The 13,625-nt window shown below is 37.2% G+C and overlaps 1 protein-coding gene across 1 annotated transcript; it reads right to left on the minus strand.

Moving 5' to 3' along the window:
- Positions 1–5,815: 5,815 nt before the first annotated feature.
- Positions 5,816–7,427, minus strand: LOC121869006 (putative N-acetylated-alpha-linked acidic dipeptidase). The gene is made up of 2 exons (XM_042370068.1): positions 7,106–7,427; positions 5,816–6,427 (listed from the first exon to the last, which is right to left on the minus strand). The coding sequence occupies exons 1-2, from the start codon at positions 7,189–7,191 to the stop codon at positions 6,226–6,228; spliced, it is 288 nt and encodes a 95-aa protein (XP_042226002.1). The 5' UTR covers positions 7,192–7,427; the 3' UTR covers positions 5,816–6,225.
- Between the last annotated feature and the right edge of the window lie 6,198 nt (positions 7,428–13,625).

Genomic DNA, 13,625 nt, shown 5'->3' on the forward strand with positions numbered 1-13,625 from the left:
ATAGAAAAGGGATAAACAGTTTGAATGAAAAGAAGTTAGAACAATTATCGAGAAAGTATGAAGTTACATAGAAGTGGTATGAAAGATATGGCACAATACACACCTATAAATGGAAAAGGAGTTAAATTCAGGGAGGAAAAACAAAGAGGCCGACTAGTTCACATAGATTTATTTTCCAAAAGATCCAATAAGCAGAAGCATTATAGCAGTTGTAATACATTTGCAAGGCAGCATTGGAGCTGAGGAATCTTGAAAGGGGGAGATGTCCAGATGTGGCAACTAGTGACATTAGGTCAACATGCTTCCGGTCAGCCTGTCAGAATCATACATAATAGGGCAATCCAAGCAAGTCACTTCAGTTTTAGGAGACTCATCATAGTGTGAACTTGTGAATTTATTTCACTGGAAGACATCAGATTACAGGGTAAGAAACAATCAAACAAATTATATAAAAAGCATTATGCTTCCGAAAACGAAATAAAAGATGTACTATATCTAGGCACATTTCTACACATCAAAGAAGCATGAGGAAGTGAGGTCTCCCTCCCTGGAATGCTCCTAATAAAGGCAGCCACCTAGATGCTGTGGAAAACAGTGGTCTCCCATTAGTCCATCACTGACTGCACAGGGAAGATGTTCACACTTGTCGAGCTGCCCTGATTGGCTGGTGGCACATGTAGATTGTACTGCAGGGCACTACAGGTAGACAATTAAAAATGCAGTGGTTCTGAATATAGGACCCCCAAAGGCCTCAAAGGATTTGTTGGTATGCGATTGTTGTAAGAAGGAACACCAGGATCAACTCGAGTACAAGAACAATATTATTGTGTATGTAGTCCAGAATATTTACCTCGTCTACAATACCCAGGGTCTTTTGCTTGTGTACAACACCCAGGACCATTTCCTCATCTACAACACCCAGGATCTTTTGCTTGTGTACAACACCCAGAGTCTTTTTCTTGTGTACAAGACCCAGGATCTTTTCCTCATCTACAACAACTAAGGTTTTTCTAATGTACAAGACCCAGGATCTCTTCCTTATCTACAACACCCAGGTGTTTATCACCTATAGCACTCAGATTCTTATTAACCACAACACCTGGGTTCTTTTCGTCATCTCTGGGTGCCATTAAATTAATGTAGAGAGAATTACTGTATTCTAAATAATTCCTTTTCCCTGCCTAGAGAATCAACATCACACGATAATGACTTCCTTTCATGGTGTTTGTTGAGCTTTAAAGGGAAATATTACACCTATGGCAATATACTTTTTAATCTATATTCTTATTTATATCAATATACGGTATATGGTAATACAGTATATCTTTTGACTCTTATTGATAAGCTATAATACTTAATCCTTCAGTCACTCACCTATGGAGGCAGTCACAGGTCCTCCATAAACACCAACATTGTAAAACTCTTTCATTAATCTCAAATGTATCGGATCACTTGAAGATTAGTCCCCCAGAATGTTTTAACTTAGCATTAACTACCCTACTGCTAACTATGATAATCTAATCTAATCTAACTTAACATAACCTAATTCTAACTTAACATAGCCTAATCTAACCTACCTACACCTAATTCTAACTTAAACTGACCTAACATAACAGAGGATAGCATAATCTAACCTAATCTAACTTAACACCCCAGATAGTACAGTAAAACCCTTACACTTCTGGACCTCTCAGATCCAGATTTCAGTTGGTCCAGACGACACCTGGATGTGGCAAATTCATAACTGGTCTCTCTCTGTCCGTATGCCATGTTTTCTCCCCTGCTGCTAAAATGGACCCTATCCACATCTCCTGCCACTATTCACAGCACGTGTACCTCCTCGGGCCCGTTTGTAGTCTCAGTGTGCGTACTGTATCACACTACCTCTCGCTCAAGCCCTTTTGTTGTTCCTTATGAATTTTGTGCCTCGTGGCTGTTTTTGTGCCTGATTTCTTGTGCCTTGCGACAGTTGTGAAGTGTAGTAGTGATGGCACCCAAAAGGAAGAGGGCTGGTGAAGACACGATAACAGAAGAAAATGTCTTGGAATGGCTCCACAGTGACGATGGTGATCCTGGCTTCCAGCTCATGACTGAGGAGACGATAGCAGCTTCCTGCTCAGCCCCCAAAGAGGACAATGATGACAATGAGGATGAAGACACCAACTTGTTTGCTCCGAAGTTATCAGCTGTTCAGGCAGGATTGGACACCGCTATCGAGTATCTGCATGCCAATACAAATGACCCTGATTTACAGAATTAATACTCCCACCTTGATGAGTTGAGGTACGTAATACAGAATACAGGAAGCATCTGGATACTAAGATTGACTCCTTCTTCCATCCTAAAACCCCTGTCAATCCCAGCAGGACTCCTACACCTCGCCCTACTTCTCCATCTTCACCTACAGCTGGCCTTTGTCTACACCCACACCGTCACCTCTATCGTCAAACATTACAGTACTCTTGCTCTCTGACAAAGACTGACTAAACGGTCATAAGTCCAATTGTACAATCACGGCTAAACCCAAACTCCAGCATCTCTCACCAAAAGGTTAGTAATATATTATGTTTCAGTATTAAAATTAAAAGGAGGCAAGTTAAAATAATACAGTAATGTAGTAGTTAAGTACTTACAAAGAATTAAGGTTTCTTTACAGAGTCTTGGATAAAATTAAGTAATATAGATTAATGTATTTTTTCTTATATCTATAGGAAAACACTACACTGTCAGCATCAGAATAAAGGTACTGTATACTTGTTGTAGGACAGAAACACTACTCTTAGTAGAAATAAAACCTTTAATAGCTTTTATGGGTTATTCTTAGTTGAATCAACTTGCATTGTCTGTGTATGTTGTTTGTTCACCTGTACTGTCATCTACCAGGTATGTATGTTTTTGTGTAACTGCATTTTGTGTGTGTACTTTGTTTGTGTACCTGTATTGTCTGTGTACATTGATTGTGTATGTTGCTTGTGTACCTGTATTGTCTGTGTACATTGATTGTATGCCTACACTCTATACACGATGAACCAATATAAACTTATTACTGAATAAATATCTATACAATACCTATTTATCTCTCTACCTCAGTTCAGATGCCACAGACATTCTAAATGCATAATAGACTTGGCTTTTTTCAAACTGTGTACAAAAATAATCATAAGTCCTATCATATTTCTTAGTTTGTGAGACATTTATTCATTAAAATCATCATATAAGCTCACATTGGTTCATCATGTAAACAGAGGCAGTACAGACAGTTAGTGTATTCAACCAAGGATAATGAGAAGAATATCATTATAAAGGATTATTTACATTGTGGTCGAAAATATATACAATGTTCTTTTTCCTTCATAAATAACAATTATAAGTATGTACTAGTGATCCCTTAATGTTCAAAACAGGTACTTTTTGTCTATGTAAAACCTAAATTAAAAAAAATAATAAAATTACAATAAAACAACAGATTCTAATAGTCACTCAAATACTGGGGAAAAAGTGATAAGTACTGATTGCATAAAATCAATTTCACATTTGGTCAAAACTCTATCAAAATTCTAAAAGTTTTTATGGATAACTATATACAGTATATCTAATGTAATTATTCATATGATTAGGATTGTTTGTTTGGAATGTCTCTCAATATATATATAAGATATTTTGACAAATCATTGCAAAAATTATATATAAAAATTAATATTTGTGTGGATGTCTGTAGTGTACATATTGGTGTGTGTGTGTGTGTACAGTATATGAATTAAAACAATGTACAGTGTATCCTTATTTGTACTGTATGTACTGTACATAATCACCAATTTGTATACCTGCACTGTATTTAATACATTAAAGATTGATATTTTATATTTCTCCATTATATATATATATATATATATATATATATATATATATATATATATATATATATATATATATATATATATATATATATATATATATATATATATATATATATATATATATATATATATATATATATATATATATATATATATATATATATATATATATATATATATATATATATACTGTACTATACATGTATACTGTATATTATAGCATAAGACGTACTGCATGTACAGAGCAAATTATCTACAGTAAAAGACTAACATTGTTTAAAAATTCACAGGGTCTAAGATGCTAGAACAAGGTTCTTAGATGCTCGGATAAAATGTAGGATACTAAGACAAGTTTCTGTGACATGAGAACAAGTGTAGGATGCCTTAAAATGTCTACAGTTTCATATCTGGAGTCCAAGAAAAATCATCATGAAGAAGAGGAGGATCTGTACACTGACAACAAACCCTTAACTTAAATTGTGTCTCTGGTAAAATGTCTTTATAGGAGTTAAAAAGAAAAGATCCACAGAACAGGTTATATAAGACCTACTCTAGATAACATAAGAACATAAGAATGGAGGAAACTGCAGCGGGCCTATTGGCCCATACTGGGCAGTCCCGTTTACAACCAACCCCTATTGCTCATATGAGCATCCAACCTATGTTTGAAGCAATATTCGAGTTAATGATGATATTTGGCAACTTGTTCCATTCATCCACAACTCTGTTTCCAAACCAGTGTTTACCTATTTCACGCCTAAATCTAAATTTGTCTAATTTAAAACCATTGTTACGAGTTCGCTCCTGGTTGGATAGTTTGAGTACCTTTGTAATGTCCCCTTTGTTTAGCCCTGACTTCCACTTATACACCTCTATCAGGTCGCCCCTCGCTCTACGTCTCTCGAGGGAGTGCAAATTAAGGTGCTTTAACCTGTCTCTATACTCAAGGTTCCTAATGCCCGGATTAGTCTTTGTCATTCTCTGAATTCTTTCCAAGGATTCTTATATCCATTCTGTAATACGGTGACTAGAACTGAACTGGCAAGAACGCAGGTGTGGTCTCACAAGAAAGCAAAGAGAAAACAGTTTTTAGATGACCTCGCTAGTCTTGTAACTAACACTCCTTTGTATGAATCCAAGTACTTTATTAGCCTTGTTACGAGCAAAAACACATTGTTTACTTGGCTTAAGGTTCCTACTTATCATTACTCCTAAATCTCTCGCAGTCGGATTTCTCTATGGCATCGTTGTTCATCTGGTATCTGGTTTCCCTGTTTACATCTCCTATACTGAGTACTTTACATTTGTCGACGTTGAATTTCATCTGCCATTTTTCAGACCATTCGAAAAATTTGCTTAGATCTTCCTGTAGTTTTGCCGAGTCCTCGCCAGATTTAAATAACACGCCCTATTTTAGTGTCATCAGCAAATTTACTTATGTTGCTGTCTATACGATATTCATGTCGTTTGCATATAATAAAATGTCCAAGTGTCGAAGCCTTTGGGGAACCCACTTCAGACGTTGTTCAATGGATTTGGTGCCGCACGCTCACTCGCTGTTTCCTGTCCTGTAACCACGCCCCAATCCATTTAAGGATGTTACCTTTGATGCCATGTGCTTCTACCTTTCTAATTAGTCTTTCGTGGGGGACTCTGTCGAAGGCTTTGCTAAAGTCGAGATATACCACATCATAATTGTGCCCCTCGTCCACCGATTCGAAAACTGATGAAAAGAATGTTAATGGATTAGTTAGACAAGAACGTCCGCTTGTGAAGCCATGCTGGGAATCATTGATCAATAGGTGCTTTCTCCAGGTGATTTCAGAATAGAGTTTGAAATGATTGCTTCCAGTAATTCTTGCTCTGGGTACTATTGATGTTAGACTGATTGGGCGGTAGTTAGAGGATAGTGATCTATCCCCCTTCTTGAAAATCGGTATTACATTCGCTATCCTCCAGGATTCTGGTACTACACCTGTTTTTAAGGACATGTTAAACAACTTTGCTAAGGGCATACTAAGCTCTTCCTTACATTCCTTTAATACTGAAGAATTTTGTTAATTTCTGAGCAAGAATGATGTGGATCTTGGGTTATTTAGCGACTCAGGAAGGGGTGTAGAGAGGTTGTACAGAGATAGTGAGGAAATAACTATCTGGGCAGGATGTGAGATCCCTGGAATCTCTTCTAGATATAGTGAAATATCTTATGAAGACTTGATTTTTTGCATGAAGAGGTCCTAGTATTATTGAGGGAGGTGAGGTTCATCTAACTGAGGTGTTGAGATCCTTTGGTTGTTTAGGGTCTAAGACAGGGATGGAAAAAGGTCCTACGGGGAGTAACAAAGAATTATGAAATATTTGAGGTGTTCTAGATAATATTAAAGTCTTCAAAAAGGCTGGTGGCTGTCTGCATCATAATAGTGAGGTCAGAGACGTGTCTCTTGATCTGCTTCTCTCTCTGCTGACGCTCTTCAGCATCCAGTGTGTCCAAGTTATGCAAGAGATCAGAGATCCCTGGGAAGCCTGAAGCTGCATAGGAGTCAAACTGACTTGGTGCAAACACAGCATGTCTGTGGGAGTGAGTACAGTATTGACATCAGGCAGTTCCTCTGTACTATTGCACCTACCTTACCATAACCTAACCTAGCTGACAAAGGATGGAGATGACTTGACTGTGGTAGTACTGTACTATACTCAGATCATATAGCCTCTTAGTAATGCTCTGCCTGTACTAACCTTTCTGGCATATTTAGAGAGATAACTGAGGAGTGTGTACAGCACTTACACCAGAATAATTCTCAATATACTGTACTGTAACACAATCCTACCTCAACCTTACTGAACTAGTGAGCTTAAAGTGAACATGGCGAGTCTGAAAAAGTGAGTACTGTACGGTCCTTATCTCAGGCAGCTCTTCAATAGTACCACCAGCATAGCTTAACTTAACTCTTCTAATATACATATAATTGGGTGAAGCAGATTTTAGAAATTTCAATTTACAGTACAGTATCTAGGTTAAGACATTAAATTTTCTCATATCACCACTGTACATTATATATATATATATATATATATATATATATATATATATATATATATATATATATATATATATATATATATATATATATATATATATATATATAGTACTTAAATTTGTATTTTGTATTCGTTTTCATATAAAGTTTCAGAAACTAGTGAACCACTACAAGGCAGGTTAATAACATGACAGTACAATACCCTCTTACCTGGTTTGTGGTCGACCTGGTAGACCCGCAGGTAAGATAAACACCTGCTCCAGCTTCATCATCTGGTCGTTGATGGCTCGCAGCATCACGGGGCTGAAACAAACACAATACTGTACCTCAACCTCCAAACACTTCAGACTCAACTTCCAAACACTTTAGGCTCAACTTCCAAACACTTTAGGCTCAACTTCCAAACACTTCAGACTCAACTTCCAAACACTTTACTCAACTTCCAAACACTTTAGGCTCAACTTCCAAACACTTTAGGCTCAACTTCCAAACACTTTAGGCTCAACTTCCAAACACTTCAGACCTCAACTTCCAAACACTTTAGACTCAACTTCCAAACACTTCAGACTCAACTTCCAAACACTTTAGGCTCAACTTCCAAACACTTTAGGCTCAGCTTCCAAACACTTTAGGCTCAACTTCCAAACACTTCAGACTCAACTTCCAAACACTTTAGGCTCAGCTTCCAAACACTTTAGACTCAACTTCCAAACACTTCAGACTCAACTTCCAAACACTTTAGACTCAACTTCCAAACACTTCAGACTCAACTTCCAAACACTTCAGACTCAACTTCCAAACACTTTACTCAACTTTAAGCCTTTACCAACTTGACTGCTTTGAGCTCAACTTCCAAACCTTTAGACTCAACTTCCAAACACTTCAGACTCAGCAAACACTTCAGACTCAACTTCCAAACACTTTAGACTCAACTTCCAAACACTTTGGGCTCACTTCCAAACACTTTTAGGCTCAACTTCCAAACACTTGAGCTCAACTTTGAAGCTTGCTTTACAGACTCAACTTCAAATATTTCAGACTCAACTTCCAGCCACTTTAGGCTCAACTTCCAAACACTTTGGCTCAACTTCGACACTTTGGGCTCTTCCAAACACTTCAGACTCAACTACAAACACTTCAGACTCAACTTCCAAGACAACTCAACTTCAAACACTTCAGACTCAACTTCCAAACACTTTACTCAACTTCAAACACTTTGAAGCAACTTCCAAACACTTCAAATATTTAGACACTGCCTCAACTTCAAACACTTTACTCAACTTCAAACCTTTGAGCTCTTTAAAACACTTTGGGCTCAACTGCAAACACTTTAGACTCAGCTTAAACCTTCAGACTCAACTTCCAACCTTTACTCAACTTCCAAACACTTTACTCAACTTCATGCTTTGGGAAACCAACTTCCGTACTTCAGACTCCAGCTTTCTAAAACCGCTTTCAGACTCAACTTCAAGAACCTTTGCTCTAACTTCCAAACACTTTGAGCTCAACTTCCAAACCTTTGAAACGACTTCCAAAACACTGAGCTCAACTTCCGCTTATGGACTCAACTTCAAACCCTTTGGAAGCCAGCTTCAAACACTTTAGACTCAACTTCCAAACCTTTACTCAACTTCCAAACACTTTAGACTCGGCCCAAACACTTCAGACTCCTTCTGTGCTCATTTCCAAACTGCTTCAGACTCAACACCCGTACTTTGAACTCCAACTTCAAACACTTCAGACTCAACTTCCGACACTTTACTCAACTTCGACCTTTTAGACTCTATTAAACACTTTAGAACTCAACACAAACACTTCAGACTCAACTTCCAAAACACTTTACTCAACTTCCAAACTTACTTTACTCAACTTCAAACACTTTATAAACTTGACACACTTTTAGACTCAACTTCCAAACACTTTAGACTCAACTTCAAACACTTCAGACTCAACTTCAAACACTTCAGGCTCAACTTCCAAACACTTTACTCAACTTCCAAACACTTTACTCAACTTTATTATCAACTGAACACTTTAGACTCAACTTCCAAACACTTTAGACTCAACTTCCAAACCACTTCAGACTCAACTTCAAACATAGACTCAACTTCCAAACACTTCAGACTCAACTTCCAAACACTTCAGACTCAACTTCCAAACACTTTAGAACTCAGCTTTCAAACCACTTTGGGCTCAACTTTCTCCAAACACTTTGAAACCTTTAAACCTTTGATGGCTTCCAAATACTTTGGGCTCAGCTTCCAAATACTTCCGACAAACTTGACGCTGAACTCAACTTTCAAACACTTTGAAACCAACTTCCAGAATAAATCCTTCGATACTTTGGGCTCAACCCAAACACTTTAGACTCAACTTTCAAACCCTTTCCGTCAACTTCCAAATACTTTGGAAGTAACTTCCAACCGCTGGAGGCTCAACTCCAAACAACTTTTGAGAACCTTTGACACTTTGGGCTCAACTTCCAAACACTTTGGGCTCAACTTCCAAACACTTTGGGCTCAACTTCCAAATACTTTAGGCTCAACACAAACACTTTAGACTCAACTTTCAAACACTGGGCTCAACTTCGACACTTTAGGCTCAACTTCCAAACACTTTAGGCTCAACTTTCCAGGCATGACAAGCTTCGATACTTTGGGCTCAACTTAAACGCTGGACAACTTTCAAACCTTTGAATAACTTCCCGAATACTTTAGGCTCAACTTCAAACACTTCAGACTCAACTTCCAAACTTCTTTAGACTCAACTTCCAAACACTTTGAACTCAACTTAAACACTTTGGGCTCAACACCGACACTTTGGGCTCTGTTTCCAAACCTTTGGCTCAACTTTGAATACTTTTGAAATATTTAGAATGCTGACCTCAACTTCCAAACACTTTAGGCTCAACTTCCAAACACTTTAGGCTCAACTTCCAAATACTTTAGGCTCAACTTCCAAACACTTTAGACTCAACTTTCAAACACTTTAGGCTCAACTTCCAAATACTTTAGGCTCAACTTCCAAACACTTTAGGCTCAACTTTCAAACACTTTAGGCTCAACTTCCTTTAGGCTCAACTTCCAAACACTTTAGGCTCAACTTCCAAACACTTTAGGCTCAACTTCCAAATACTTTAGGCTCAACTTCCAAACACTTTAGACTCAACTTTCAAACACTTTAGGCTCAACTTCCAAATACTTTAGGCTCAACTTCCAAACACTTTAGGCTCAACTTTCAAACACTTTAGGCTCAACTTCCAAATACTTTAGGCTCAACTTCCAAACACTTTAGGCTCAACTTCCAAACACTTTAGACTCAACTTTCAAACACTTTAGGCTCAACTTCCAAATACTTTAGGCTCAACTTCCAAACACTTTAGACTCAACTTTCAAACACTTTAGGCTCAACTTCCAAACACTTTAGGCTCAACTTCCAAACACTTTAGGCTCAACTTCCAAACACTTTAGACTCAACTTCCAAATACTTTAGACTCAACTTCCAAACACTTTAGGCTCAACTTCCAAATACTTTAGGCTCAACTTCCAAATACTTTAGGCTCAACTTCCAAACACTTTAGGCTCAACTTCCAAATACTTTAGGCTCAACTTCCAAATACTTTAGGCTCAACTTCCAAACACTTTAGGCTCAACTTCCAAACACTTTAGACTCAACTTTCAAACACTTTAGACTCAACTTCCAAACACTTAAGACTCAAATTCCAATCATTTCTATACACATTCTCAAATAACTAGAATAAAAGGTAACAACTAATATTATAAACAGATTAAATACAATAAACAAAATATAAAATTACAATTATCATGTGAAGATTAGCCCCAACTTATTTTACCTTTTATAGTATGCCCTTAAAGCTCACAGTTTTAAAGCTTGCGTCCCTCGGAAACTCACGGATTGCCATGGAAAATATATAAAATAAATCTGAGGCTGTGAGCCAGGGATCAACAGGAGTCATCACTACAGGACAGTACAGAGCACCATATTTCCCAGGTCATAAGATGCACCCTATAATTAGCAAGGTATAATTTGGAAAAATAATTTTGGCAAATTTAATAGCCTACAGCAATGACAAAGCCAAATCACTGGCTATATTCTATCATGTTTCTTACTTCCACAGCTCACTAACACTGTGTGGACCTAGGGCCGGATTGATAGTCATTACGAAGCACAATGCCAATTGATAGTGTTCGTGCTGGTCTATTAATAGTCATCCCGATAAACGAGGTATCGGAAGGGAACCGTACGCATATCCCTGAAATGTTGGAAACAATATCAGGTGGCTACCCCCACCCGATAGCTGCCTTACGACAAATAATAATCATTATATTTTATGAAAGTTCTTCCAGTACTTTATATTACAGATGTCTACGTCGAATTATATTATTTTTTTTTGATAAGAACAATTAAAAGAAGTGTTAATACGGATAAATGAACTTTCACAACACTGTTATGAACTTGAAACATTATTGGAATGTTGACATCACAGCTCCGACTTCGATGACGACTGCTGTCTGTGCTGTGAGCCTCATCTTCAATTAACAATTACTTCTGTTATCATTTAAGGTATGTTTCTTATCTTTATTCATTCATACAATATTTTTGTCGTAGTAGTAATAAAATTTCAACCATCTGAACCACGAAATTCACTTATGTTTTCCGGAATGAGGCAAGTAGGTGGTAGGCAGCTAGCAAACAGGGAGGTACTACCACCTAGGAAGATATTGGAAGCATAATGTGTTGTCTAATGGTAGACCCTGCTGCCATATGGCATCACGAATATTGTGACCAAGTCCCAGGTTGCTGATCTGTCTTTCTGCCTCATTTACACACAATTGCAGGATCTCAATTGTTTCTCTTACTATTGACAAGACAACATACTGTACATATAGCGTTTCTAACTATTGATTATTATTATTTTTTCTTTATTATCATTATTACAGTGTTGTTATTATTGTTATTATTTTATTTTACTTTTAATTATAAATTTTATTTACTATGAATTACTATTATTATTATTAAATTTTCGCCCCCCAGGCCCCGATGTGGGTCATTGACCTGTGCCCAGGTGGGCTAATCCCCTTAAAAAAAAAAAAAAGCCAAGTGAGCTCACTCTATCTTGAGTTAGCAAGGAAAATATCACAGTTTTTGGTCCAGTAATATAGTTTAGTATAAACGTTAATATTCATTTTCAACAAGATATAAGCTAAGGTTTACGATCTACAATGTCTTGTGTGTGTCAGGCAGAAATATGACGACATAAGTAAGCATTAGATTTCATTTTCTTTATTCTTTAGCTTAAATATTTACTGTCACTAATAAAATAAAGAATAAGTACAGCTTACTATCAATGCAAATAATTTGCTCTAAAATTCTGCAATACTCGGCTACATCACAGTTTTAATGATACACACAACACCACTCTTTGGTTAAAAAAATCTATTTACTTTTAATTTTTACAATTGATATTTTCAGGCCTTTCTTTTCCTATCATTTATGGTGTTGCTTGTAGACCTGTCCTCAATGATTGGCCTTTGCTCAATATGGCGCTAAAGTGCCATGTGTTGGGTTTCAGACAGAGCTGCAGAACGTTTTCTTACTACCTCCATGTTTGATAACACGCGCGCAAACATTGTTGCCAAGTACTCAGATGAAAAAATTATCTATTTTGTTTCGAACAGATAATAAAGTTCAATTTTATAAAAAAAATATATTTTACAATATATTATTGTGCCGGTATAAAATAGCAACTAAATATCTCTCTAAATCGTCTTTCTAATTATGTGAAATAATACATTTGGCACACGCGCATGGCCAAAAAAAATTTTGCCATCCGACACGAGCTGCCGTGTTTACACGCTCATGTAAGTGCCTAGGAATATGGCACTCAGCGTTGGGTGGTTGCATCCCGACACACGATCATCGAGATGATGATCGTGATCGTCATTATCGTCGTAATGACTATCAATACGGCCCTAAGTGTCATCAGCAAATTTACTTATGTTGCTGTCTATGCCGATATCTATGTCGTTTATGTATATAATAAACAATAATGGTCCAAGTACTGAGCCTTGGGGAACTCCACTTGTGACGTTGCTCCAATGGGACTTAGTGCCGTTAATGCTCACTCGCTGTTTCCTGTCCTGTAACCACGCCCTAATCCATTTAAGGATGTTACCTTGATGTCATGAGCTACCCTTTCTAATTAGTCTTTCGTGGGGACTCTGTCGAAAACACTAAAGTCGAGATATCATAATTGTGCCCTCGTCCACCGATTCGAAAACTAATGAAAAGAATGTTAATAGATTAGTTAGGCAAAACGCAACCAGCGAAGCCATGCGCCAGAATATTCATCAATCAGTTGCTTCTCCAGATGATTTCGAATAGAGTTTAGAAACCATTGCCCAGTAATTGCCTACTATTGATGTTAGATGATTGGGCGGTAGTTAGAGATGATCTATCCCCCTAGAAAATCCGATACCACATTCCTTCTCCTCCGATTCTATTTACACCTTTTTTTAAGGACATATTGCAAACAACTTTGCAAGAACATTGCCATCCTCCTTACATTCCTTTAATGCTCTGGCAAATATCTCAAAATCGGGACCAGGTGACTTATTAGACTTTAATTGTCTTTTGCTTACTAACATCGTTATTAGTCACTACTATCTCACTTAATTTGTTTTCCTCACTATCACTAGAATAAAAGTCG

Source organism: Homarus americanus, unplaced genomic scaffold, assembly GCF_018991925.1.
Source record: "Homarus americanus isolate GMGI-L3 unplaced genomic scaffold, GMGI_Hamer_2.0 scaffold24694, whole genome shotgun sequence".
NCBI classification, from domain to species: domain Eukaryota; kingdom Metazoa; phylum Arthropoda; class Malacostraca; order Decapoda; family Nephropidae; genus Homarus; species Homarus americanus.

Bases quoted from the DNA above. Each gene is read 5' to 3' on its own strand.
- LOC121869006 (XM_042370068.1), bottom strand. From the start codon at position 7,191: ATGCTGCGAGCCATCAACGACCAGATGATGAAGCTGGAGCAGGTGTTT. The intron at 6,428-7,105 runs GTAAGAGGGTAT...TCACTCCCACAG, and splicing joins CCAGGTCGACCACAAACCAG to ACATGCTGTGTTTGCACCAA.